Source organism: Myotis daubentonii, chromosome 9 (assembly GCF_963259705.1).
Source record: "Myotis daubentonii chromosome 9, mMyoDau2.1, whole genome shotgun sequence".
Lineage (NCBI taxonomy): Eukaryota > Metazoa > Chordata > Mammalia > Chiroptera > Vespertilionidae > Myotis > Myotis daubentonii.
Window position 1 is genome coordinate 3806098 of NC_081848.1, and position 27396 is coordinate 3833493.

Here is a 27396-nt window from a genome sequence, read left to right on the forward strand (position 1 = left end):
CGTGGTCCTCAGAGGTTGTGAACGTGAAAACATTGAAACCTGTAAAGAATTTTTGTGGGTTTATTCGAGCCAAACTGTCCACAATTGCCGGGAAACAGAACCTCAAAGGGCTGGGGCCGTGCTCCGGGGAAGGCACGGCTTTACCTTGTTTTATACCTTAGAGCAAAGGGGGGGGGGGGGGGGGCGGTGACATGAAATCCACTGGTGACAGATTAGGGAGGCGGGAGAAAGCAAGGGGGGGACCTTTGGGATTGGATAAAAGTAAGATGATAGACACATGCTCCCTTTACTTAGGTGGGTGCAGGGCAGTTAACATCAGCAATGACAATGGAGGAATTTATGGTCTCTGGCCTGGCTCTCAGGCGCATTTGGTTGTGCCCCAGGGGTGGGGGTGGGGGTGGGGGGAGAGGTTACAAGTTACCCTGACATCTCATAGGTATGTCATCTTAGAAGATGCAAAAAGGCAATAGGCTCAGTGAAGGGAAAGGTTGACCTTGTCGGGAAAGATACCTGCCTAGGAGGTGACTACCCCCCATCACTGCTTTTAGTTAAAGTTTAATTTCAGACCGTCCTTTGTGGTGACTTTAGGTCTCTGAGTTTGCAAGCCCGCCATGCGGCCTCCCCTGGCTGGTCAGGTCAGCACGTGGCCTTTTTCCCCCACAAGGCGAAGGTTCGCACTGCCCGATCCTGGCCCCTGGGTGTGGGCATCCCCTTCTGGGGACAGGTGGTACCTTTGGGTGCTGAGAGCACCTGTTTTAGGGGCTCAGGTTAACTGGGCTTAGAATGTCTTCCCAGGGCCTGGCCCTTCTTTCAGAATCTCCTTCTAGGAGGCTCCTGGGACCCGGGTCCCCCCAAGCTGCCTCTGTGGGGGCAGGTTCAGGAGGAGAGACAGCCTGCACTCCTTGGCATTCGCTGAGTAACCGGGATGCCTGGGAGGAGGGTGAGGGACAGGTCTGGCTAGTTCTGCCCTGTTGTTTGTGCCTGGGATTACCTCACACTCACCAGCTTCCCCACCCCACCTGGCGGGCCGGCCCTCGGCCTCCAGCCCCCTCTCCCCACATGCCCGAGGAGCCAGGGGCCAGCATGGACCTTCTTATTGACATCAGCTGAGCCTGGAAGCCTCATCCCCGGGGAGGCCATGGAGAGGGACAGCCGCCCGGTGAGTCGCTGGGCCGCGGGCCAGACCTCCTGGCGCTGAGGAGGCAGGGCTGGGCTGGAGGCGGGCGGGGCCCTGCCCCCTGGGGGCCTCACGGGTGGGGGGACCGAAGGCGCCTTTTCTACTGAGAAGCTGCTTGAGGTCAAGACCCCTTGGACCCTCCCAGGGAGGAGAGGAGACGGCCCTGGGTCTGTTGGAAGCACCCGGGCTGTGTGGCTGGGTGCGGGCTGGCGCCTGTGGCCTGGGAGCACCCAGCCAGGACCCGTATGCTGTTCGGTGTCACCTCTGCTGGTCTGGGACTCACGGAGCCTCGGACTTTAGCGGGCTGCTGGGTTGTCTTGGCCATCCTCCCAGACTCCTAGCCCTTCCACGGTTCACGGGGTACTTTTCAGACCCACCCGCCTGGGGCACTTACTGTGGGGCGGAGTCGGCTGCATGCCTGGGGGCCTCCTGGGGTCTGTCCACAGCCCTCCTGCTGCGGGCAGGCTCCTCTCCTCGCTGCGGGAGGGAGGGGGGAGGGGAGGCGGGGGGGGGGGTGCGGGGGAAGGGGGGAGCAGCGAGTGCTCCCTGGGAAAGCCAGTCGGTCGGTCGTGCGCCCCAAGGCTCCGGGACTTGGCTCACCTGGGCCCCCTTCTGCCCTGAGGGACGCCCCTCAGGAGCTCTAACCCTCCTCGGTCTCACTTCTCCTCCTTCCCTCCTCCTCTTGCTCTTACTGAGGGGGTGGGAGCAGGGAGTCTCTGGGAAGCAGAGGGTGATGTTCAGCTCAAACGGAGCTTCACCTGGGGCGTGAAGGGGCTGCGCCCGCAGTCCCAGCCTGGTCCTTGGTGACTTGCTGGGTCTAACGTTTTGGTCCCTAAACGCAGAGCGGGGGAAGGGTGAGCTCTCCCAAGGGGGCAGGGCCCGGCCCGGGCAGGGTGATGGGGCAATCGGACTGGGCAGCACCTGTCCAGGGCCAGGGACCACACGGAAGGGCACTGGAGGGGCGCAGGGCTGAGAGCAGGCTTTTCATTATCGTGGAGCGAGTGTCGATGGTGTGTGGAGGGGGGCGCCATGTGCATTCGGGGGGCTGCGCTAACTTATACCAGAATGGAAGATGTGCACCCCGACTTCCTTACTTAAGTTTCTCAAATGCACCCGTTTAAGGTAGAGCTGCCAAGACAGGAGCTGGGGGGGTTGGGGGCGCAGGGGGAGCTGCCGGGGGGTGAACACTGACGACACTGAAGAGGGGCTGCTGGGGACCTGCCCCTCCAAGGCCCTGCCTCCTGGCCAGAGCAGCGCCCGCCACGGCTTCTCTCCACCCAGGGCTGTGAGGAAGGTGGCGGCTGCGGCCGGAGCCTGGCAGCGCCTGTGAGGTCGGGAGGGTCTCAGGGGGTCCTGGCAAAGTGGGGAGAGGCTCTCGGAGCCTCTGTTTTCAAAGGAGGAGCTGCGGGATGTGGTGGCGGAACACGGGCCACGGCCCAGCTCAGCTGTGACTTGGCCTCTGTAGCACGGAGTAACACAGTGTTTACTTGAGGGTCTTAGAACAGTTCACCTGGAGGCTCCTTTAGAATAGTGTCTGCCATCGCTGGGGACAGACAGACAGACAGAGGCAGGGGCAGAGGCAGGGACAGGGGCAGAGACAGAGGCAGGGACAGAGGCAGGGACAGAGGCAGAGACAGAGGCAGAGACAGAGGCAGAGACAGAGGCAGGGACAGGGGCAGAGACAGGGGCAGAGACAGAGGCAGGGACAGAGGCAGGGACAGAGGCAGGGACAGGGGCAGGGACAGGGGCAGAGACAGAGGCAGAGACAGAGGCAGGGACAGAGGCAGGGGCAGGGGCAGACACAGGGGCAGAGACAGAGGCAGAGACAGAGGCAGAGACAGAGGCAGGGACAGAGGCAGAGACAGAGGCAGGGACAGGGGCAGAGACAGAGGCAGGGACAGGGGCAGAGACAGAGGCAGAGACAGAGGCAGGGACAGAGGCAGGGACAGAGGCAGAGACAGAGGCAGGGACAGAGGCAGGGACAGGGGCAGAGACAGAGGCAGAGACAGAGGCAGGGACAGAGGCAGGGGCAGGGACAGAGGCAGGGGCAGGGGCAGAGACAGAGGCAGAGACAGAGGCAGGGACAGAGGCAGGGGCAGACACAGAGGCAGGGGCAGGGACAGAGGCAGAGACAGAGGCAGGGACAGAGGCAGGGGCAGGGGCAGAGGCAGACACAGGGGCAGAGGCAGAGACAGAGGCAGGGGCAGACACAGAGGCAGGGGCAGGGACAGAGGCAGAGACAGAGGCAGGGGCAGACACAGAGGCAGAGACAGAGGCAGAGACAGGGGCAGGGGCAGACACAGAGGCAGGGGCAGGGACAGAGGTAGAGACAGAGGCAGGGGCAGACACAGAGGCAGAGACAGAGGCAGAGACAGGGGCAGGGGCAGGGGCAGGGGCAGGCAGAGATGGATTCATAGAGCAGGGCTTGTTGTCACCATCCTTATGCTCTGGTCCCGGCTCCTGTAATAATGTGGGCAGCCTTCTCTCCATGACTGTGTTTTTCCGCCGTCAAATCAGAGGATTGGACACCTGGCCCTGGAGGCCCCCGGAGGCCCCCGACCACAGGGAATGGGGTGACAGGTGCACCCTATCGGTGTGCACTGGTTTTTGAAAAGTGTGCACTTGGTGTTTTTTCGAAATAAGCACATTCCCCGAGCTCGCAGAGTGAACGTTTATTAAAGAGAGGCCGACGTGGACCATGACAGAAGGATCCTTTGCAGAGCGGACGTTCCTGTACTTTCTGATATTTTCTTAAAGTGGCCCTGCTCCAGCCAGCCCGAGGCCGTGGCGCCGTGGCCTGGACAAGGGCTGGAGGGCCCCGGAAGGGCTCAGCTGAGGCGCCTCCCCAGTGGGGCCGGCTGGTCACCGAGACGGCAGACCGGCAGGCTCAGGTCCCGGCGTCCCCCAAACTAGTGCAGGCACCTTCAGGACCCGGCACCGCCGCGCATCCTGCAGGCACGCGTCCTCACCTCCGACCTCTGTCCCTGTCGTCATGGTGCCCAGCAGACCTCCACCCGCGCCATCTTGCCCTCTGCCCTCTGCCCCCTGCGCCCTCCGCCCCCGCCTCGTCCTGTGCTGGGCCCTGGGCACTGGGATGTGTGGGAGTGTGTGGGGGCGCGGGCGCTGGGCAGGAAGGCAGCTGATGTAACAATAGCCACTTAACCTAAGTGCCTTGTTTTGGCAACACAGCTTCCTCTTGTGCACAGCAGTGGAGGTGGACTGTGCCCAGCTGGGTGTGCAGGGTGCTGGGTGGGGGCACAAGGGGAGCCAGGAACCCCGAGCCCTGGGCTTTGCCAGCTAAGGGGAGGCCTGGGCGGCACCAGCTGGGGGGCTGGCTTGTCTGACAAGGGAGCCTCATCATATACCAGCATCGACAGGGAGGCCCCTGGGGGGAACTGAGGCAGCAAGTTCCTAGATCACCCAATGCTCTTTGCGTGGCAGCAGTGGCCACTCAATGTCTTTAAACGATTTGATGAATGAACAAATAGTAAATGAATGAAAATGAGTGAATGGCTCTGATTGGTTTGGTTCGGTAGATAGAGCATCGCCCTGTGGACAGAAGGGTCCTGGGTTTGATTCTGGTCAAGGGCACATGCCCGGATTGCGGGCTCGGTCCCCAGTGTGGGGTGTGCGGAAGGCAGCTGATCAATGATTTGCTCTCATTGATTTTCTCTCTCTCCCTCTCTGAAACCAATAAAAATATATTTTAAAAAAAGAAAAAGAAAAGTGAGGGGACTAACGCAGGGACAGGAGGTGCCCTGAGTCTGGCCTTCCCGTGTGTGTAGGAGGCGCCACACTGCAGGGACCCTCGGGCTCCCCGGCGTGACCCTCACCCTCTGAGTGGCAGCTGGCGCCGCCTTGGCAGTGGAAGCTGAGGCGGAGCCCTTGCCCACAACTGGAAACGGCTCTTCTCTGCTGGAAGTGGGCGAGGGACCCCAAGCCCTGACCTGGGAACCTGGCTCCCAGGCCCCGCTGTGCGCCCAGGATGCCCCGTGGACCCTGCTGGGAGGCGGCTGGCTGTCCAGCCCCCGGTTTTACAGATCACGGAGCCGAGAGGGGCGTGACTTCCCCGCAGGTCGCGCAGGAGTGCAGGAGCAGAAGCAAGAGGCCCGTGCCCCCACACCTGGAGAAAAGAAGCCTCTTGGCCCTGGCTTCCTAGTCTGGGGCCCCGTTCGATTCCAGGCTGACCGAGACCCTGGGGTTAACATGGTGGCTGGCGGCGGGGAGGTGCTGGGAATTGGAGGGAGCCCACGGTGGTGGGGTTTCTCTCGGCCCAGAGAGGGGAGAGCAAGGGGGAGCCTGGGCTGAGCAGTGAGAATGGGAAACATGATCTGCCCCATCCAGTGCGGCCAGCGCCACGAGGCCTGTTCAGTCCCGGCCAGTCCACACTGGAGTGGGCTCTGCGGGCGAGGGGGCTGTTAGGTCCCATCAAAGGGGCCCCTGAGCTTTCCTGGCACCCCCAGTGTCTCCGGGGAGCGGGGGGCACTTCTTCCCGCCTGGCCCAGAGCGCTGGGGGGTCGGCCTGGGGCCCTGCCTGTGCCCACTCCTTTGAACACCCACGACGCTCTGGGTCACTGGGGAGTGAAGCTGCCATAGGGCCTGGGTCTGGGGAGGGCCTGCCTGGCATGCTGAGCGGGCAGCAGGCAGTGGGCGAGCACTTCGCCAGGCAGCAGCCCAGGGGCAGGGGCCGGAAGATGCCACTGCGTTTCTGGGCCTTAGCTGGCTCAGCAGTAGGATAGAGATTTGGACTAGAGAGTTTGCAAGGCCCTTGGGGCTCTGCCAGCCTGTGCCAGCCTGAGGGGGGACCCCAGGGCACAGGCTGGACTTGTTGGGCCCTGTGGACCTGCCCTCGGGCTGTAAAGATGCGTGGGAGCCGCTCCTGCAGGTGGACCTCGTTTAGGGACCTGGGGAGCAGTCTCCACGCAGAGCCCAGGGCTCAGGCCATGGCTGTGGCCTGGGGGCCGTGACGTCACTCAGCATAGCCCCTCCACACAGGCGAGGGGCTTGTCAACTCACTCCCATCCCCCACCAGGTAGGGCCTCTGGGCAGAGTCTGCCACAGGAAACCAGATTCCGTTCACCTTGGAGGCGGGAACGGGGACAGAGGGCAGGGAGCTAGGCACAAGGCGCCTGGGGTTTCATCCCTCCTGGGCGCCAAGATACTCCTGAGCGACTTTGGATAAAGCACATCAATGGTTTGGGCCTCTACTTCCTTGTCTGTGAAATGGGAAGAATAATCCTCATTGGCTCCTGTCCAGGAAAGTTCTTGGAAAGAGTCCCCGCTCTCTCCAGCCCTCCCACCCCCTGCCTCCTGGGGGCCCTGCCCCGCCTGCTCCCTTGAGGGGCTGGGTGAGTTTTGAGTGGGACGCTTGGGAGCAGCCTGGGGAGTCCTGCTCATGATGTGGGAGGGCTCACGACTGTGTTCCCCAGGCAGTCACCACAGAGGCCGGCCGGGGGGATGGGCAGGACAGGCAGGGCCAGGAAGGAAAGATTGGCAATGCGGGGCCAGGGAGTGCTGGAGTCACCTCTGACTGCTCCCTGTCACACGCTGCCCAGCCGGCAGGTGAGGACCCTGGAGCTGCAGGCAGGTTGGGGGAGCCTGGGCCCCGGCCCAGGAGTTGTCGTCTGAGCCTCATTCCTGGTCGTCTGTGCACTGGCCAGAGCTCGGAGGTGGGCTGGCCTGGGCTGGGCTCTGCCCTGGAATCTTAACACCTTGAACGAGATGTCTCCTCCCCTCTTCCCCTCGGGCTTAAGGTGCTTCCCTGTGGCCTGGGCAGCCCTTCCATGCTGCTGTGGCCGCTGTGGCTGCTGTGGCCGCTGTGGCCGCTGTGGCCGCTGTGGCTGCTGTGGCCGCTGTGGCCGCTGCCCCTCAGTCCCCCCGGGCAGTTCTCCTGGGGGGCTTGGGGCCCACACCCCTCCTGCCTCTCACCAGCTCTGACACCACGGTGCCAGCGCTTCTGGGCAGGGCCCTCCAGGGCTTCGGCTCTTTCTGGATCTTGCCCTCCATACCCCACCCCCCGCTTCCCCCCAGTCCCGCACCCCACACATCCAGACCCTGGGAGACTATAATGGGCCACTGAGCTCCGAGGCTCTGAGCCAACAGTTTTAAAGAGCTTGGCTGGGGGCTACTCACCACCCCTCTGAACCCCCGGGGGCTGAGCTCAAGATCAGTCCCATTTTCCATGTCCCACTGTCTCCCAGCTGAGAGAGGGCACCTTCCAGGCCTCTCCTCCCTGCTTCCTGCTGGTCGAGGCCGTGGGTGGGTCGTGGGCTGCCTGCAGGTACAGGGGGCAGACCCAGCACCAGGGCCTCTGCCTTCCTGGTGCCCCTGCCGTGCCCGGTGCCCGCCCACCACCCGCTTCCCCTCCCACTGCTCCGCCTCCCCAGTCTTCGGAGCTTCCTCTGGCCCTGCCTGCCCCAGCCCCCTCTCCTGGGGCTGGCTCTCTGTTCCTGCCATCACAATGGGGCGACAGGACCAGGCCGTGGGGTCCTGCTCAGGTGCAGGCAGACACTCTGAGAGCCCGACAAGGTCACCGCTGAGTTCAGGGTGTCAGGCATGCTCCGCAGGAGCTTGTGAGAATCGGATGAAACAACGGGGGATGCTCACAGCAAATTGTGGGCCCCACAGAAATGAAGGGACACTGTGGGCCCCTTGGGCACCGTTGTCCAGACTCGGCTTCTCCTGGTTAGAACCCGAGCCCTGGCACGCGCCTGAGACGGGTGTGGCATTCCTAACATTCCTAACTACTTTGGGCCTCAGTTTCAAGACCTGTACAATGGGCTTCTCCCCCACAATGAGCCACCAGGAAGTGGAAATGGCACCGAGAGAAGCACCCGATGGGCTGCTGTCTCCATCCGGCCACACGTGCTCAGCCCGGCTGCTCACGCCGACCCGCGGCCCCTGTGGCCGAGCCAGGACTTGCTCCACACAGGCATGAGCCTCTCTCAAGTGGAACTTGCCTGCCAAGGTAACCAGTTAGGGACGAGAAGTCATATTTAAATACATTTCTAGCATCTTTAACAAACAGATAGACAGACCCCTGCCACCCAGCTGATAGCCACCAAGTCCTGACTTCACCACCACCGGCCACCGCGATGCTCTGCGCAGGGACTGGCTCGCCACACACGAGGAGGCCGCGGCGTGGGGGCTAAGCCACCGCCAGAGTCCCAGCCGCCTCCCGGGGGCTTGGGGCCGATATTGCCACTCCGTGCCCCCGCCTGGCCCAGCCTGGCAGGTCACCAGGCCCAACTCTGGTTCCACCAGCAAGTTCACAAGACCAGCATCTCAATGGGAACCCCAGCCCCCCTTTAGGCTCCTCGAGGTTCTCCCAACCCCTCAAAGGCCCAGCCCATCCTCCAGCCATGGCACCAATGCAGGTGAGCCTGGCATGGGCTCCGGCTGCTGACAGGAGAAGGCAGGGGCCTCGGCCACACACGGGCATGGGCTCGACTCCTGACTGTAATTCTGAGCACCCACGCTGAGTTGGGTTTGCTCGTCTGTAAAAAGGTACTTCCATCCTCAGGGCTGGAGGAGGACCCCGGAGGCCGAGACATGGAAGCGAGTTGAGCTCTCACACCACCGGGCTCCTAGCATTGTCTTGTTTGAGGGAAGGGAGCTCCCTGCCTGAGGCCGGGGAAGGCTCAGGGTGAGAACGGGGACCGAGGCCTGGCAGGCAGATGGCCACATGCCAGGTCCCAGGCAGACACCAAGGTTTGGCCAGCACGAGTGCGAAGGGTTTTAGTCTGGCCTTTGTCCGGCACCCTCACGTCTCCCTAAGCTGAGCTGGCACTGCCCAGCAGCCCTCTGGTCATGCCCCGTGGCCGTCACCGCTCAGCTCGCTGGCGCTGGGGGTGCCGGTGCAAAGGGGGAGAGGAATGGCCCTCCGGCCCAGCTGCCGTGTGCCAGGCGGGCAGGGCTCTCCCGCTGACCTCAGTGGACCCTCGGAAGCACCCGTCCTACTCCCCAGATCGAGAACAAGAACAGGGAACGTTAAGTGGCTGTCCCACGGTCACACAGGTCATGCTGGTGGCCCAGGGTCGGCCTGCCACCTGGCTCCCGTGTGGTCAGCGGCTGCCCGCCACCTTCCACACGGCCTCGCCTGCTCTCCTTGTCCCCCCAGTCCCGTTCCCTGGGGGCCTCCAGGGGCTGATGTGTTTTCATCCTCTGGAACCTACACAGCCCGGGGAGGGGGCCGAGCTCTGGTCCCCTGGGCTCCGCGGGGCGAGCAGCCGCCCTTCAGGCTCCCGAGCACACGTGAGTGTGTCCCCGCCGCTGCCGGGCATCAGGCCCGCGTGCGTTCGCCGGCGTGTGGGGTCAGCACGGCGGCTCCTCCTTGAATTCGCCCCACAGGCTCCACAAACATGAGGCAGGGACCACATCAGCGACCTCTGACTCTTAGAAGAGAGAATAAATAAGATGGAATGCAACCCGCCTGCCTGGGCGGGATGCCGCTGCTGCCTGGGGCTGGGTGTTCGCATGGCAAGGGCTTCTACTAGCTGGTGGGCTGGGTGAGCGGGGCAGGGCTGTCCAGCTCCGAGGGCGGGGAGGGAGGGGACAGGTGCGGGGCCCTCCTGTGCCCTCCGCTCACCTGCAGGCTGAGCCCCGCATTCCTGCGGCTCCCGGAGACCATCTCAGCAGTCAGTGTTCCGCAGAAATGACAGTGAGGGCAGGTGTGGCCCCTGGGCCGGTCAGCTCCCAGCTTCCCCTGCGCTCTGGGGGCTTCTAGAGGGGACCTGAGAGGCAGGGATGGTGAGGGGGGTGGAGAGGTCTCCATAGGGCAGAGGGAGGTGAGAAGGGGCCTAAACTGGTGAAGGGCCTGGTGTCGTGCAGACCAGGGCTTGAGGCCAGAGGGGCTGCGCACGCCTTCCCCACAGCCCGGCCCAGGCTCCCTCCTCCAGCTGCAGCCATGGGAGGGCGCAGGCGCTGGCGCAGCGGGTCTCCAGGGGCAGCGCCCGGTGCTCTTCCATCGCCTGCTGGGACCGCGCTGCACCATCTCACGCGGCCCCCTCAGAGGCAGCCGCCCAGTGGGCAGGGCAGGGCCCCAGAACCTGCCTTCCTGGGCTCACGTGGGGCTCCGCCAGCCTAATCATGTTGCTTAGTCGCTCTGCTCTGCAAAATGGGGATGAGAATCCCTACCTCAGGGCTGTTCTGGTGACAAGACGAGGAAATACACAGAAGCACTTAGAGCCCCCCCCCCCGCCCCGCCCTCGGTGACTATGGGTAAATGAGTGCGCCCGCAGCTGAGTGAGGTTACGGATCATGTCCGACGGGGGTAGGCTCAGCCCCGTCCGCACCTTCTCCTCCCCCTGCACCTGCCTTCCCGTGTCCCTCTGTGCCGTTGCCTGCCTGCTACCCCTGCATGTGTGTGTGGGGGGGGGGGGCGCGTGTGTGTGTGCTGTATTAATTCTGGGGTTACTGGGGGGGTGTAAGGCAAGTCAGGGCTTTTCTTAAGCTGTGCTGTTCACATGTTCTGATGACAGCTCATGGTAAGGCCAGAGTCGCAGGCTAACACACACACAGAGGAAGGGGCCGGAGCGGGGAGGGGAGGGGAGGGGAGGGGAGGGGAGGGGACAGGAGCGGGGAGGGGAGGGGAGGGGCCGGTGCGGGGAGGGGAGGGGAGGGGAGGGGACAGGAGGGCCGGTTACCCCCTCCACGTGGACCACAGCTCTTGGCCGCCTTCGGGGGAGGAGCCAGCCCAGCTGCCTCTCCTGTGAGGGGCCTTAGACACGTGGAGCCAAAGCAGGTGCCCCCACGCCCCAGGCAGATGGCACTGCCCTCTGCCCACCTCTGCAGGGCCTGGGACAGGGAGAGACTGAAGGGAGCTGGGACTCTGGGCTCATTCCATCCCTGGACTCTCCTGTCTTCCCACATATTCCCCCTGCCCCGGCCCTGCCCCCCTGCCCCATGGGGTGGCCCTGCTCCCCTGCCCCAGCCCTGTTCCTCCAGCCTTTTGCTTCAGAGTGGTTCCCTGGAGCTCAGAGGGCTTGCAACTGGGTGGCTGGCAAGGATGCAACCTAAGGACGCCTTTGCTCCATTTCAGAATGCTTCCCCGGCAAGGACTCCAGCCCGGGCATCACCTTCCAGGTCCTCCTCCGGCAGGTCGCCGTCCGGCAGGTCACCGTCCGGCAGGTCGCCGTCTGCCAGGCCGGCCTCCACAGCATCCCCTCCGAGGAGAGTGCACCTGGTCAGAGCAACACCCGTGGGGGCCACACCCATCCGGGCCTCTCCTGCCACATCAGCACCAGCCACCAGGGCTGCCGGGGAGACCCCAGGTGAGGGGCCAGCTGCAGGAGGAGAAGGGGCCTTGGCTTGCCGCTCCTCCTCTGCGCCCTGGATGGCCATGTGTGGGAGGAAGGGAACAGTCAGGGGCAGCAGGGGACTGGGCAGGGAGGGGCCAGAGGGAGTCATTCATGCAAACCCAACAGCGAACACTGGGGCACGTGGGGAGGGCTGGAAAGCAGATCCGCAGGGGGCGTCACTGTGGAGGCTGCACAGGGGCTCCAGCCAGGCCCCACAGGGCAGGCCCCTCCCACCCTCACCTCCCACTGCCGCCTGCCCCTAGGTGCCCGCTCCCCCAAGTTCTCCTGGCAGGAGGGCCAGAAGCGGCTGCCGCTCATCGGGTGCGTCCTCCTGCTCATCGTGCTGGTGGCTTCCCTCATCCTGCTCTGTGAGTGGCCAGGCCGGGGAGCATGCGCCGGGGGGGGCGGTGCTGTGGGGGGTGCACCATGGGGGGCATGTGCCATGGTGGGGGTGCTGGGCACAGCAGGAACACGGAGGCCACCGCTGCAAATGGCCTCTGACACGGTGCCCCAGGCCCCCCTGAAGCCCGGTTATGAGTGTGGGGAGTCAGAGAAGCCTGGGCGTCCGGCCTGTCCTTCCCCCTGAGCCCTCCCTGGGCAGGTTGGTGCACCACTCAGAGCTCAGCTCTGCATCTTCAAATGAGATGGAATTCATTCGTTCACTCATTCATTCATTCATTCATTCATTCATTCATTCATTCAACTTACTACGTGGCCAGGAAAGTCTCGTAAAGACTTCATGGGCGATGAGGAATCAGTGAGATATGGCACAAGGCCTGGCACAACATCCCACTGGGAAAAGCTGGTTATTACAAAACCAACACGAGCGCTCTGATTAGGAGAAGTCTCCGGGCGTTTCCTGTCACTGAGATAAGTTGTTCTGGGTTCAGGAGTTCCCCTCTTTGGAAATGACACTCAGGACATGTCCCAGGCCCTCTGTCAGGGGGTCCGCTACGAACCCAGCACAGTGGGCCTCGGGGGGGGGGGCACCCTTCTCTCTGTGAGCAGCCCTTCCCTCTCCCCATGCACCCTGCCACCTGCCTCATGTGCCTAGAGAGCCCCCGTGTGTCGCGTGGGGGCGCCTGGCCAGGGTGAGAGCTGGAATGCAGGGAGGGCTGGGGGTGCTGTTCAGGGCCAGCGGTGGGGGGATGGGGGCAGGGCCATTGGAGCGAGGGCCATGATGGGGGGCCGTGTGCTGGTTGGAACACGGCTTCGGTGCCATGCAGACCTGCCGAAGCACGGGCTCTGCGCCTGCCCAGCTGGTGACCCAGCAGTGTGGGTAGTAATTTCCCGAGCCTCACTCCCCACCGGCCCAGCGAGGTGGAGGTGTGGCTGTCATGGTGCCGTAAGCCCGCCACGTGGGTCCACATGAACCTCCTCCAGGGCTCGGGGCTTGCTGCCCGCTCTCCCTCCTGTTCCCGCAACAGGCACCTCCAGGGGACCCCCCATCCACGGAGAGCCCTAGGAAGAGCCTCCTGGCATAGCTCCCGCGTGCTCCCGCATGCCCGAGTCCTCTGGCCCGTAGTCCTGCCAGCACCAGGGAGGGGGTCACTAGAGCCCAGGCCTGACTCCCACCCAGAGCTTTCCCCACACGTCAAGGGGACCATGGCCCGTCCAGGGCACAGGCCGTGGGAGGGGAGTGGGGCATGGAGGAGAGGCACATCCTGCAGATCAGGAGGGATTGGCATCTGAACCTGGAAGGAGCAGTCACACAGGTGACCTTCACCCCCGGGATCACATATAACCTTCACCTGGGGTCACATAGGTGACCTTCACCCTGCGGGTCACACAGGTGACCTTCACCCTGGGGTCACACAGATAACCTTCACATGGGGGTCACACAGGTGACCTTCACCTGGGGCCACACAGGTGACCTTCACCCTGCGGGTCACACAGGTGACCTTCACCCTGGGGTCACAGGTGACCTTCATCCTGGGGGATGGAGAGAATGGTGGGGGCGGGGAAGTAGGGTCAGGGCTGGGACAGGCGGGTGAGAAGTCAGAGCCGGTTTCCCTGGCCGCCCAGGGCCAGTGTGTCCAGGCGGAGGGCTGACAGCTCTGGTGTGGAGTCAGGTTAGAGACGGGGAGTCAGCGTGAGGCGGAGACGGTTTGTGAAGCGTGTGCGTTTGGCCACCAGCCTCTCCAGTTGCTCTTTGAGTGGGAAGATATTTAAAAGCCCAGCGACGCGCCGTGGGGCAGGAACCGAGTGTAGGAGACAGGACATCCGGGAGCTCCTGAGGCCGCAGGCCCTCCGAGAGCGCAGGCAGGTGCTTAGACATGTCTCTGCCCCACCCTGCAGAGCAGAGGCACGGAGGCCGCGGGGCTCGGAGGGGCTCTGGGGCCGGAGCAGTGGTGCCCTGGCCACCGCTCTGGCCGGCATGCAGGCAAGGGAGCTGGCGGGGCCGTCCCCACGTCCATACCTCCCTCCCTCTCTCTCCTTCTCTCTCTCTGGGTGTCTGCTTCAGCCGGCCTGGTGCTGCCCTGCTTGCAGGAGCTTTCTGGCGCATTCTGGAACATTCCTGAGTAGCCTTTTTCTCCATACAGATGGGGGACGAGAGCCCCAGAGTTCGAGAGAGATTGCAGGTCGGTGTCTCAGAACCCAGGGCCTCGGGCTGCTCCGTGTCTCCTCGCCGTGGGGCTGGCGGTGACCGCGCTCTGTGCTTCGTCTTTTCCAGTCTACTTCTGGAGGGGCCACACGAGGATCAAGTACAAGGAGGCGGCGGAGAGCTGCCCCCGGCACGCTGTGCGCTGCGACGGCGTGGCCGACTGCAAGCTGAAGAGTGACGAGCTGGGCTGCGGTGAGCAGGCTGGGCGTGGCTGTGTGCACGTGAGTGTGCGTGTGTGAGTGTGTATGTGTGTGCACAAGTGCACGTGCGCGCGCGTGAGTGTGCATGTGTGTGTGAGTGTGTGCGCGAGTGTGCATGTGTGTGCATGAGTGCACGTGTGTGTGCGTGAGTATGCATGTGTGTGCGTGTGTGTGTGTATGTGTGAGTGTGCACACTCCGGTGACTGCAAACTCGAGTGGGAGGTGATGGACAGTGAATTGGAGGATTTGGGTTCTAGTCCCGGAGGCTTGTGTTTGAAACCTGGCCTTGAGTGCTGTGTGACGCAGGCAAATCGCTTACCTTCTCCGGCGTTCGCCTATGTGCCCCTCCTCTTTGCCCAGCATGTGACCTCTGACACCCCCTGTGGTTTCATGGAGGCACGTTGTTAGTGGCCGGCCTAGATGAACGCAGAGGTGGTGCTGAGCTCCGGTTCTCAGTGGCTTTTGCAGGCTGGCTGTGTGTGGCCCCGACATGGACGGCTGTGGGGGCAGGGCCCCTCCACTCTGCCTGCACGTTTACATGTGTCCTGCCCATGACCGTGTCCATCTGTGACCGAGCCTGTCTGGTGAGGACACGGTCGGATCGTAGATCACACCCCCCTTGTCACTCTCTCTTTTGGGCACGTCACTGCCTCTCGGGGTGACAGCTCCTGGCAGCGCCTGCCCTTGTCCCAGTGATGGCCCAGGTCCTGCTGGATGGAGAGCCCCCTGCCCCGCCCCAGCCCCTGCCCTGCCTCTGCCCTCACGGCGCATCAGGGGCTTCTAAGCACTGGCCGGTGCCCCTCACCTCCGGGCCGAGCTCCTGGGCACCCCCCGGCCTCAGCGAGGGGTCTCAGGCCAGGTGCCTCAGAGCCCTACTCAGCTCATCCCCCAGACGTGGCTCCTCTCGGGTGCTGAGGGCCCCTCTGCCCTTCTCGCCCTGCAGTGAGGTTTGACTGGGACAAGTCTCTGCTCAGAGTCTACTCGGGCTCCTCCCACCAGTGGGTCCCCGTCTGCAGCGACAGCTGGAACCGCTCCTACTCGGTGAAGGCCTGCCAGCAGCTGGGCTTTGAGAGGTAACCCTTCCCCCACACCCAGGGTCCTTCCGGCTTCAGGGATGGCTCAGCTCTTTGAAGGACAGCTCAGGCGCCTTGCAGAGATCTCACGTTCAAATCACTCTTGGGGACCAGGGCTGAGGGCACTAGCTCGGGGGCCCTGGGGCCGCACACGTCTGGGCCAGCTGTTTCCATGAGGCCAGCCCGTAGCTCTGCAGTAGGACCCACTCGTGCGGTTCTCTGCCCTCATGCCCTTCCTCACAGTGAGTGGCCACTGCAGCCCCCCGAGGGCACAGGCATCTGGCAGGTCTACGCTTCTCGCCTCTGGGACCTGGGAGCTCAGGTTGTGCAGCCCTTCGGCGGACTCTGCGCTGTGGCAGGGGTGGCCGGGCTTGAACTCACCAAAGGGAATGAAGTGGACAGGTGCGGCCAGGGAAAGGCATGGGACTCTCTGGCTGATGCCAGGAGGTGGAGGAGGGGAGGGGGAGCTGTGACCTTCTGGGGTCCCAGTTTGCAGGCCACATAGTCACCTCCATGCTCCCTCTTGGTCTGTGTCTTGAAGTCAAGTAATGTTGGGGTCTGTCCATGTGTGCGAGGTTGTGGGGAGAAGAGCTTAGGACCTCACTGAGGGCTCTCTGTGGAAGAAGCTGCTAGAAAGCCAGGCTGGGGGACAAGGACTTAGACCCAGCTCTGTCCCTGCCTCCGGCTCAGCGTTCCCACCTGGGAAGGGGAGTCTGGGTGATCTTGTCAGGAGACCGTGGACATTTTTTAAAAATATAAGTTTTTATGGATTTCAGAGAGGAAGAGAGAGAAGCATGGATCAGCTGCCTCCTGCACGCCCCCTAACTGGGGATCAAGCCCGCAACCGGGCATGTGCCCTTGACCAGAATTGAAGCCAGACCCTTTAGTCCACAGGACCCTCTATCCACTGAGCCAAACCAGCCAGGGCTGATGAGAGTCTTTAGGTGCCGGGTCTGGGTCTGCAGGTCCAGGGAGGCACCGCCACCGCGGGTCCGCGGGTCACAGTGCGGGTGGAAAGGGCCAGGTCAGCGTGTCTCAGGTGAAGCGCCAGGGTCCCCCACAGAGCCTGTTCCAACCCAGGACCAGATCCCTGGTCCAGGAGGGCTGGGGCAGGGCCTGAGACTGCACTTCCAACAAGTTCCCAGGCAGGGCTTGGCGGGGAACACACTGGGCGTGATCCCAACTGGGCCAACTATAGGGCTAGGGGGGCAGCTGGGGTTAGGTGGGTGGGGTCAGACCATCTGGAGCCTGACAGCCCCTGCCCCCCACCCCTCCCTGTCAACAGGGCAGGCCAGGATCATCAGGGGGTGGAAGAGGACCCTGTATCCCGAGGGCTCACTCTCCCCACTCCCCTCTCTCCTCTCCCCTGGCAGTGCTTACCAGACAGGCGAGGTGGCCTACAGGGGCGTCACCAGCAGCTTCTCCATCTCCAAATACAACTCCACCCTCCAGGAAAGCCTCTACAGGTGAGGCGGCAGGCCAGCTGCCTGGCTGTGAGCGGGGGTGAGGGGGTCAGGGAGCCCCTCTCCCTGGGCCTCTCTGAGATCCGGCCTCCAGGAGCCCATGTGAGTGTCAGGAGCATCTCAGCACCGGAACTCATTCGCCACCTGCCCCCTGACTCCTTGTGCAGAGAGCACCATGGGGTCAGGGTTGTCCCCAGAGTTTACCTGGTTGCCAGAGACACTTAGTAAGTTTGGGGGCCAGCAGTCAGCCAGCTGTTTGGAGTAAACCCTGCTGCAGGGTTTGGGGGGCGGGGGAGCAGCAGTGGAGAAGTGCCAGGGGCCTGCGGTCAGGAGCAGGGGCCCACCCGGGGGGCATGGCCTCCCCCTGAACCTCCTCATCAGGTGTCAGCTTTGCACTGCGGCCCCACCCGGTCCCACCCCACCGAGAGGGCGCCTGGGGCACTCCGCCAGCTGGCGGTGTCTACCTCCGGAGAGGGGAGATGAGAGAAGAAGCAAGGCTCCCAGAGAAGGGGTGGGAGGGAGGGAAAGGAGCCGGCTGCTCCCGGTGCCTGCCTTGTGTCAGGCAGTGCCTGCTCTGCGCCAGGTGATCTGCAGGCACCTTTGCTGGTGAGCATCATGGAACCTGCCAGAGGAGGGTTAGGCTGCCTGCTCCGTTGTGGAAGAAGCTGGGACAACAGAGTCACCAGTTCAGAGGATGGGAATCTGGTCAATGTGTGCAACCACCACTGGAAAGGGGCGGGGGGGGGGGAGGGGGTGGAGAGAGTGGGGAGGGTTTGACTGAGCTGTTTCCATCCTGGTGAGCTCACGGGAGGGGCCTCCCACCACGAAGGAGAAGGTCAGAATCTCCATGTTTTTGTGCAAAAGAAATGGGATAGGAGCTGAGCACGAGTCAACCAGGGAAGGCTTCTTGGAAGAGGTGGCTAACGTGCCCTTTTCCCACCTCTGTCTTTCCTCCTTCAGATCTGAATGCCCTTCCCAGCGGTACGTCTCTCTCCAGTGTTCCCGTAAGAAGATGCTCCTCCCCCTGACTGTGGCCTGTGGGGGTGGGAGTCCGGGCCGAGAGGTGGGGCCTCTCTGGGGACCATGGCTGGCCTGGGGTCCGCCAGGAAGAGGGGCTTAGCCAGCAGGCCTGCTTCAAGGCCAGGGTTCTGGAAGGCACCTGGACAGTTCCCGCCCGGCCTTCTCTTTCCCTGGCCTCAGCCCAGCAGCTTCGATCACCCAGAGAAGCACTTCTGGACTCTGGGTTCTGGGTTCTGGGCGGGGGCAGCGGCCTGGAGAGCAGGGCCGGCCCACTGACAGCCCCTCTAGCCACAGGCGGAAACCTGGATCTGGAGCCAGCACCCCTCGCGGTGTTATGTGCAAGGCGCTTGCTGTCTCTTTACAAGCGTGAGCAGGTTTGATTCCCGGGAGGCAGGCACTATTACTGCCCCCTCACCGAAAAGAAGCAGAAGTGTTTACTGGCTTAAGGTCAGACCTCTGGTGGGGGAGGAGCTGACCTCTGACCTAGGGTCTGACCCTGAAGCCCATGCTGGTCATTGGTCCCCGAGAGGACTGTGCTCTCAGCAATGGCCAAGTGGGGTGCTCCTCTGAGCGGGCCGGGCACGCGGTGCTAGGGACGGAGTGCCACCCAGACACTCTGGTTCCCACGCTGTCCCCCGAAAGAGGAAAGAGCCCATCGGCACAGACCCCAAGGCTGCCCTCCTTGTCCACGGTTTTGGGGGGATGACTCACTCCAGGAGATGCCGGGAAATGTTCCCTGGGATGAAGGGCCCCCAACAGCATGAACTGACCCACGGAGGAACCACGTGGGCACCACGCCACCTGTGCATCGTGGGAAGTTTATGTCTCCGCTAGTTTTAGGGAGGGAATGGCGATCCCAGCACAGCGCCTATTAACTGAGGGTCATGGGAGATTGATCTGCTTCTTGAGCTCCTGACAGCAGCCCCGAGATGTCCCGATGCCCACCACCGTGCCCGGCACAGGCCCAGCATATCGGGCACTTATTGGGCATTTGTTGAAATTGAGGAAGAGTGAAGGGGGCAGAGGAAAGAGGGACCTGCCTGGGATCAAACTTCCTGCTGGGTGGTCCCAGGAAGCTAGCCACTACGGGGCTTCTGCCTTGGCAGGAAACACTGAGCCATATCAGAATAAGCGAGCAGAGTGGTGCCCACGGGCGGGTGGGTACCCTCGGGACCAGGCTGCCCGAGCCTGCCCTGAGCCCAGGGAGCATGGCAGGGCTCGGAGAGGAGAAGCAGCGCTCACGGGTCGTCTTCTCTGCTTCCCCAGACTGCGGACTGAGGGCCATGACGGGGCGGATCGTGGGAGGGGCACTGGCCCCCGAGAGCAAGTGGCCGTGGCAAGTCAGCCTGCACTACGGCACCACCCACATTTGCGGGGGCACGCTGATCGACTCCCAGTGGGTGCTCACGGCTGCCCACTGCTTCTTTGTGTAAGTGCCGAGGGGCAGGTGATGCGAGGCTGCGGAGTTCGGGGTCACCGGAAGGGCTGGTGTGAGGCCGTCCTCCCCTCTCCAGGGGCCCTTGGTCCTGGGCGTCTGTTCTGCACCAGGCCCAGCCTCAGGCAATGCTTTTGCTTGGTGGCCCCAGGGAGAGCGAGGAGACAGGGGGAGCCTGCCCTAAAGGCCAGGCGCTGGGCTCCTGGCTGCTGGTTCCTGGAACCAGACCTTACAGGAGAGGAGCCTGGGGAATCAGGACACTGTCTGGGGAACTGAGGGCTGCGGGAGGGGCCGGAGTGGCAGCCAGGCGTGTCCGTGAGCAGTGGTCAGGGAACGGCTGGAGAGCCGCCTCGGGCACCCTGCCCAGCAGTGGGTCCTCAGCGGCCACTCTATCCTGCCTAGACCTCTGCTTCTACTGAGGACAGTAATACTGAGATGTGTCCTGCCCCCTGACTGGATCTTTGGGGGCGTGCAGAGGAGACAGGGGGTGACTGCTCCCAGAGCTCCTGCTCGGCCCCTCCCTTTCCGTTGGAGGGTGCAGGTGCAGGCTCGGGATGGCTTGGGGGCGAGGGGCATTGCTCTGCAGCCCTGAGCTGAGACAGGGCGCCATCCTCCGGCCGCCAAGCTGGGGCCCACAGCGCAGCTCCTGTAGCACACGCCGCCCTGCGGGGGGCTGGCGGGCAGGTGACTGGTCTTGCTCCTCTGTGGCCCCTGCAGGACCCGGGAGAAGATCCTGGAGGGCTGGAAGGTGTACGCCGGCACCAACAACCTGCAGCAGCTGCCCGAGGCGGCCTCCATCTCCCAGATCATCATCAACGGCAACTACTCGGACGAGCAGGACGACTACGACATCGCCCTCATGCGCCTCTCCAAGCCCCTGGCCCTGAACGGTGCGTGAGTCAACGCCGGGCACGCCGGTCGGGCTCATCGCAGCCCTCGCCCTGGCAGCATCTGCTGACCCATGGGGTGGGCAGAGCGTCAGTGTGTGGAGTCGGGCGCAGAGGGCACTTAAGGGGACATCGTTGTGTTACAGTTAGGGAAACTGAGGCCCAGAGGTGGGAAAGGAGTTTGCCCGATGGCACAGCTTACATGGCAAGCTGGTGCTGGGCCAGGGCTTGGGTGCGGTATCATAGGATCCCCAACAAACAGGTCGCATGTTTTCCCCGTTAGTCACGGAGCCTCGCGAGGGGCAGGCACTGGGAGGCGTGTGACAGCCGTGATCGCGCTGGCTCTGCACAGCCGGTCCTGCGGGGCAGGTCTGTCGTCAGCGTAGTTTCCATGGAAAAGAGGGGGCTGTGGTGGCAGCCCCAGGACCGCCCGGCAGTCCGACCCCCCCCCCCTGGCAATGCCCTTCCCACTCAGCTGCAGGCGGCGGGGCTGGCCCACGGGGACACCTGGGAGTCAGATGCCGACAACCAGTTGCCATGCGGTGGGGGCTAAGGACCAATGGGGCACACGAGGAAGCGCCACTGAAGTTCTCAGGGGACCAAGGAGGGCGCCACGCACGAATGCACTCACTCAGTCGTTCACTTGCAACTAGGGAGTGGAGTGCCCGCTTCGGAGTGGGCTCGGGGTTGCCAGTGCAAATGGAGCGGACAGCCAGGGAGCTGAAGGTGGGGTGCCGGGGGGTGTCGGGCGGGGGGGGAGCCGTGGGCCCAGTGGGGGCAGGCAGGACAGGGAGGCTCTCCGAGGAAGGCTGGCTCAGCGGGCCGTGTTGCCGGGAGCCTGGGCGGCCCTGGTCCGTCCGGCCGTGCCTGTGCTCTGGGCCTGTCAGCTGCCTCTCCTGCAAGTCACCTCCGTAGGCGGGCGGTGAGTCAGAGCAGTGAGCGAGCTCAGCAGGGCGGGGTGAGGAGGAGGGAACCTTGGTGGAGCCTAGCTGGCCAGGCCTGACCCAGAACTACCCCCGCCTGAGCCACAGCCTCCTGTGGGCGAGACCTCTGTCCTCCTCCTGCTCCTCCAGCCTTATCTGCGGTGCCCCTGCCCTGCCCTGCCCTGCCCTGCCCCGTACACACGGGAAAGGGGCAGCGAGTCTGCAGGGCCAGAGCAGGCCTTTCCGATGCCATAAAGCCATCTCCACCTTCTGCGAGGCCCGGAGGACTCACAGCCCCGATGGGGCCGTCCTGGGCTCAGACCCTGGACCTGACCCTTGGCTTAGAAATCAGAGCGGTCCCGTTGGCTACACCCAGGCCACGCAACTGCGCTCACAGAGCGATCAGAGAAAACTCACGGAAACTCACTGGGAAACAGTTTCCCCATAAGATTAGTGGAATGTGTGTCAGTTCCAGATGTTCCAGACTCCGTCTTGCAAAAATAGGGATAGTATATTTTAAGAGATGGTGTTTTGTATATTTTGTTAATAACTGATACTATCCCTTCACTTATTTCTTGTTTGTTTACTCTGAGGCAGACAGGTATGTTAGATGCCAATGTGCAAAGCCCAATTTATAAGAGAATTTCTTTAAAATATGTTTTTATTGATTTCAGAGAGGAAGGGAGAGGGGGAGAGAGAGAGAGAGAGAGAGAGAGAGAGAGAGAGAGAGAAACATCAATGATGAGAATCATTGACTGGCTGCCTCCTGCACACCCCACCCTGGGGATAGAGCCTGTAATCCGGGCATGTGTCTGACTGGGAACCGAACTGTGACCTCCTGGTTCATAGGTTGACGCTCTACCACTGAGCCACGCCGGCCGGGCTATAGGAGAATTCATTCTCCCTCCCTCCTTCTCTCTCCTTCTTTCCAAGTTTGCTGACATTTATATTCCCGGTGCCGGAAGCTGCAGTGAACAAGAGCAGCTGAGAGCACGCAGACATGTATCCGTGCACATTGGCTTCTCGGGAGTGGGAGGGGGTGGTCAGTGCCCGCGGCCTGAGGAAGGGCGTCGCACCTGCCATTGCCTCTGAGGCGGGAGCGAGTGAGCCTCGGAGGGCGCACCCTTCCTGCCGGGAGAGGCTGACTGACCCGGAGGGAGAGCCGCGGGCCCCGGCCATCGGCCACCAGCCACCGGCAGGGCCCCCAGACCGGGCTGAGCACTCCCCGAGACAGCGTGGCCATCACACTGGACGTAGCCTGCGACGGCTCCGTGCTCTGGGGGACAGGCAGGGAGAGACGGGCAGGAGAGCCACCCTCGGGGGTAGAGACCCTGTCACCCAGGATCTTTTTGGTCCAAGGCATAGACCTCTGCCCACATGGTGCCCCCTGGCACCAGGATGCTTGGGGAACTCTGGTAGCACCCTGAGGACTGGGGGGTCAAGTAAAGTGATTGGCTCTAGGCGGTTTGGCTCAGCAGATAGAGCGTCGGCCTGTGGAGCAAAGGGTCCCGGGTTCGATTCCGGTCAAGGGCATGTACCTCGCTCGCAGGCTTCTCTCCGACCCAGGCCCTGGTCAGGGTGCGTGCAGGAGGCAACCAATCAATGTGCTTCTCTCACATCGATATTTCTCTCTGTCTTTCCCTGTCTCTTCCACTCTCTCTGAAATCAACGGGAAAATATCCTCGGGTGAGGATTAAAAAAGAAAGGAAGAAAAAATAAAGTGATGGGTCAATGCCATTCCCGGAAGACTCAGAACTGCTCTGGGGACCGGGAAAGGCTCCTGGGACATTAGTCCCTCGTCCCTCCACCCCCCCCAACCCCCCCAACCCCCTCTGAGAGCTCGGTGCCTCTGCTGACGTGCGGTCCCCTTGCAGCTCACATCCACCCGGCCTGCCTCCCCATGCACGGACAGACCTTCAGCCTCAATGAGACCTGCTGGATCACGGGCTTTGGCAAGACCAGGGAGACAGATGGTGAGAGGCGGGGGTGCACATGCGTGCCTGTGCGGGTGCCGTGTGTGTGTGTGTGTGTGTGTGTGTGTGTGTGTGTGTGTAGTGTGTGGGGTGATGGGCCAGGTAGGTAGGTAAGAGCCTAGCTAATGAGGGTTTGGGTCTCTGACCTCACGGGCCTGGGTGGGACTGTGTGACCTGTGTGTACGTCAAAGCAGTCATGTGACCGTGCCCTCTGGCTAAGACTACCATGGAACTTCTAGAACCGCACAGGGGGGGCTCTGCTCCTGCCCGAGTGGGACACTTGCCACGGAGCCAGGGCGCCTCCCAGCAGGGGCGTCGGGAAGGACTCGGCACAGGGCCTGGGGCTTGGGTTTCAGGGGAGCTGTCTCTAGAGCAGATGCTGTCGGGGAGCAGGTCTGTGATCGGGTCCCTGAGTCATCTCATCTGGGGCTGTGGCCACACGGGGTCTGCAGCTGCCATTGGCGAGGAAGCGGCGGCCGTCCCTCCTGGTGGGAGGGTGCGGTTTGCATGGCGACCTGCCTGCTTGCGCCTGTGCCTGCCCAGGTTAGGGAGCGCCCATCGCGGCCCCGGAGCGGCCTGGTCTGATGCTGGCCCTATAGGTTTGTTTCTAGGCTCAGGGGACCGCCCTGGCCTGTCCGCCCCCCATGAGACGCAGCCCGGGCTCCCCTGCTCAGTGTGCCCGGCCGGGGAGCTGCTCTTTCTGACCTCGGCTCCCGGGCTGACCAGCTGGGTGACTGGCCGGTCCCTTCTGCAGCCTGGCTGTCCCCATCTGCAGATGGGCCAACTACACCTCTTCCAGCTCGTAGTTACTGGAAACCAAGGGAGGGCCCTGGGCGACGGCGCTTTGAGCACGGAAAAGCACCGTGCAGCATGCAAGGCAGACTGAGAGGCTGCGTGTCTGTGTCTGTCTGTCTCGGTCATATGTAGTGAGCTGTGTCTGGCGTGAGGGTGTGTGTGTGTGCACATGTCTGGGCGGCCAACCCTGGGGATGGTGCCTTCCACACGAGGGGCTGAGTTGGGGTCCTGGGCAGTTGGAAGGCCGGAAGCTAACATCTGACCTCCTCCCCCCCCCACCCCTCCCCGCACTCCCTGAAGAGAAGACTTCCCCCTTCCTGAGGGAGGTGCAGGTCGGCCTCATCGACTTCAGGAAGTGCAACGACTACCTGGTCTACGACAGCTACCTCACCCCCAGGATGCTGTGCGCGGGGGACCTGCGGGGCGGCCGCGACTCCTGCCAGGTGAGCTGCTCTGGGGGCGCTCAGGCTCGGGGACCCAGGCCGTGGGGGAGGCGGAGGTGCTGATCAGAGGGGAATCGGGTGCCCAGCTTCCTGCACAAGGCCCCTCCCCGCTCTGCTGATGCGTGTGCTCCCCGCAGGGGGACAGTGGGGGGCCCCTGGTCTGCGAGCAGAACAGCCGCTGGTACCTGGCAGGGGTCACCAGCTGGGGGACGGGCTGCGGCCAGAGGAACAAGCCCGGCGTGTACACCAAAGTGACGGAGCTGCTGCCCTGGATATACAGCAAGATGGAGGTGAGGCGGCGGGGCACTGCCGGCGGGGCAGCGCCCACAGGGGCACCGGGAGAGGGCCCCTTCCCCACTCTCAGCGGGCCCCTCACGTCCCCCTACCAGGGGGTCACAAAGCGCAGAAGACGGGACAGGACAGGGGTCACACCCTGGGCCAGCCCAGCGATAGGTGCCCTGCGCTCCTCGTCCTTGAGCGGAGCGGGGTCCGAGGGTTCAGGGGGTGGGCCTGCGGGGGTGTGGCCAGTGCTGCTCCTCTCCCCGGGATGGGGGGACGCACTGTGCATCACACAGGCCACGGGCCACGGACAGCTGGGGGACGGGGGAGGGGTCCAGGGAGGAGGGAGGGCTCCCCTCCTGGAAGTGGGTCCCTGGCGGAATGGGGGGTGTCAGGAAGTGGAGGTTCACCCCTCCAGCTGAGCCAGCCCTCCCCTCCGGGGCCAGTGTCTGAGCTGGAAGGCCGGTGCCCTGCCTGCTGAGGGCAGCACAGTGGCGCTCGGAAGGGACAGGGGAGCCGCCGGGGCTCAGAACCCGCCGCCATGGCTGTGCCTTCCCTCCTCTCAAGGGCCGCCAGCCGACAGGCGGGCTGAGTGGAGGCTCTGAGCCGCCGTGTCTGGCTCATGGGCCCCGGCTCAGCCTCCCCCATGTCCCTCCCCTGCAGAGCGAGGTGCGCCTCCGGAAGCCCTGAGCGGCCTGCCTACCTCACCCGCTGCTGGAGGCTGCAAGGCCGGCCACCGGGCCCTTCTCCACCGCTCCCTGCCTGCTGCTCAGCGGACATGCAATGTGTGTGTGCGTGTGCATGTGCGTGTGCGTGTGCATGTGCGTGCGTGCGTGTGTGTGCATGTATGTGTGCTTGGGGTTGTGTGCTTGCATGTGTGCATGTGTGGGTTGTGCATGCGTGTGCTTGCTCTCCCAAGATCTTCAGAAACCAGGAGGGCGGTCAGCTCTTCCCAAACCCCAGGCTGGACCCTGGGAACCACAGTGTGGCACCTGGAGACACCCACAGGCGTGTCCCGTGGAGGAGACGCCAGGAAGGGCCTGGAAGGTCACATCGGGAATTGTCGCCCCTCTGACCTGGACTCGGAGACGGGCCCAGAACACGCAGCCGCCGGCAGCCCGGTGACACCAGCACATCCGGGTGGTGACGGTCTCGTCGGAGCGCCCACCGTCCCTGGCAGGAGGATGCTCCATTGGCATCGCCAGCATCTGCTCCCGCTGGCACACGGCGCTGTGTGTGGAGCGTGGCCGCCACGCCGGCCGGGCTGACCTGGTAGACAGGGGTCATCGATCATGTTTGGTCATGGCAGTTGCGTGTGGACTTGACTTTATTTTTATATTTAAGAAACAGAGTTGGATGTATTTTTAAAGATTCTCCCGAATGCCTGCAGATAGGAGAGCGGGCACCGTCACGCTCAGAGCTCCGAGGGCCCACGGGGCGAGCCTCTCCGGGGCTGGGGGGGTTCCAGGCCTCCGGGGCTGTGGGGCTGCGGGGCTCCTGTGCCTCCTCAGGGAGGTGAACCTCGGGGAAGGGGGCAGACCAAGGGCAGAGAGAGCCACGCTGGCGCTCACTCAGGGCTCCGCCCAGGGCAGGAGGAATGGGCGCTGCTCCTCCTTGGGCCCGGAGGCGGGACGCCGTCTGGGGACTTCGGAGTCTTTTCTCCGCTTTCTCCATTTCCATCTCTCAGCTGTTTCCGAAACATAACACTGACATGAACGTTGCCATGGAGAGGACGCGGACACTGTCCCCAGGGCCCCCAGGGTCCCCCCCCACACACAGCCCTTTTGAACGCTCCCCTGCCCGCCCTGCGAGCCCTCAGGGCACCTGCCTCCATGGCAGCCCCAGGCCTGGACCTCCCAGCCTCGCTCCCACTCCTCCCATCCGGTTCTCCTCACCTGGCCTGGGCCTGCCTGGTGGTGTATGGCTCCCAGAGGCAGGGCCCAAGCAGATGGACCCACCCAGCCATGGCAGGCAGCCGCTCGGGGAGGTTGCCCTGGAAGAGCAGTGGAGTGGCGAGTGGCTGGGCAGCGTTGGCGGGCTGGCCACGTGCTATGAAGGCTGGGGTGGAGGGCGGGCAGCGTGACCTCCCCCAGCCCCCAGCAATGGCCGTCAGCAATAAAAGTTGTGTGAACACGTTGTCACTGGATTGGTCCTGGCACCCGGGGTAGGAACTGGAGAAGGCCCACGCGGCCGCGCAGACATCCGCAGGGCGGGTTCTGAGTGTGGGTGCCTCTGCTCTGGGTTTGGCTCCCTTCACCATCGCGCCTTTGTGGACTCATGCACCAGCCCTGTCAGCCTGGTCTGGACCAGGTGCCCCTACCGGGCCCGGGGACGTGAAGACACCACGGCGGCCTCAGGTGCGCACAACTGTGACCGACATGGGCGGCTGTGGCTGAGTCTGGGCACCGCGCGTGGAGCACGGATGGAGCACCACAGCCGCGCCCACAGAGGCCAAGGAAGGCCTCACAGAGGAGGCCAGGTTTGAAATGAGTCTTCCAGGGCAGGCGAGCGGACCGAGCGGACGGAGATGGGCAAGGACACTGTTCTGTCCTCCTCCCCCGGGGGGGCCTCTTTCTCCGCCTCCGACTGTGCGGGCTCAGGGCGAGGCATGTGCACACGGAAGCCCCAGAGCTCACTCAGCCGTTCCCACGAGAAAGGGATGGGTGGCCCCTGGCCTCCTCTGAGAGATGTATTTCTTACTGTTCCCTGCGTTTACTATGCTGACCTCAGCCACTGCGATCCCCCTGGTGGGTGCCAGCACGCCCAGGACCTCACGATACACACACAGCGTCCGGCCACCAGCAGGGAATTCTCCAGGCTGGCCC

The 27396-nt window shown here is 63.5% G+C and overlaps 1 protein-coding gene across 5 annotated transcripts; it reads left to right on the plus strand.

Moving 5' to 3' along the window:
- The first annotated feature begins 985 nt into the window (after positions 1-985).
- TMPRSS13 (transmembrane serine protease 13) lies at positions 986-26730 on the plus strand. Of its 5 annotated transcripts, XM_059707758.1 has the most exons (15): positions 986-1159; positions 11217-11448; positions 11739-11843; positions 14019-14057; positions 14150-14272; positions 15224-15353; positions 16727-16819; positions 17777-17820; positions 19103-19265; positions 19989-20161; positions 22956-23054; positions 24155-24292; positions 24430-24582; positions 25235-25714; positions 25848-26730. In XM_059707758.1, the coding sequence occupies exons 1-15, from the start codon at positions 1139-1141 to the stop codon at positions 25937-25939; spliced, it is 2085 nt and encodes a 694-aa protein (XP_059563741.1). In that variant the 5' UTR covers positions 986-1138; the 3' UTR covers positions 25940-26730. The 5 variants fall into 5 exon arrangements, with proteins under 5 accessions (XP_059563741.1, XP_059563739.1, XP_059563743.1 ...); XM_059707756.1 differs by having other exon boundaries at positions 25235-26730; XM_059707760.1 differs by lacking the exon at positions 25848-26730 and having other exon boundaries at positions 24150-24292; positions 25235-25334.
- The last annotated feature ends 666 nt before the right edge of the window (positions 26731-27396 follow it).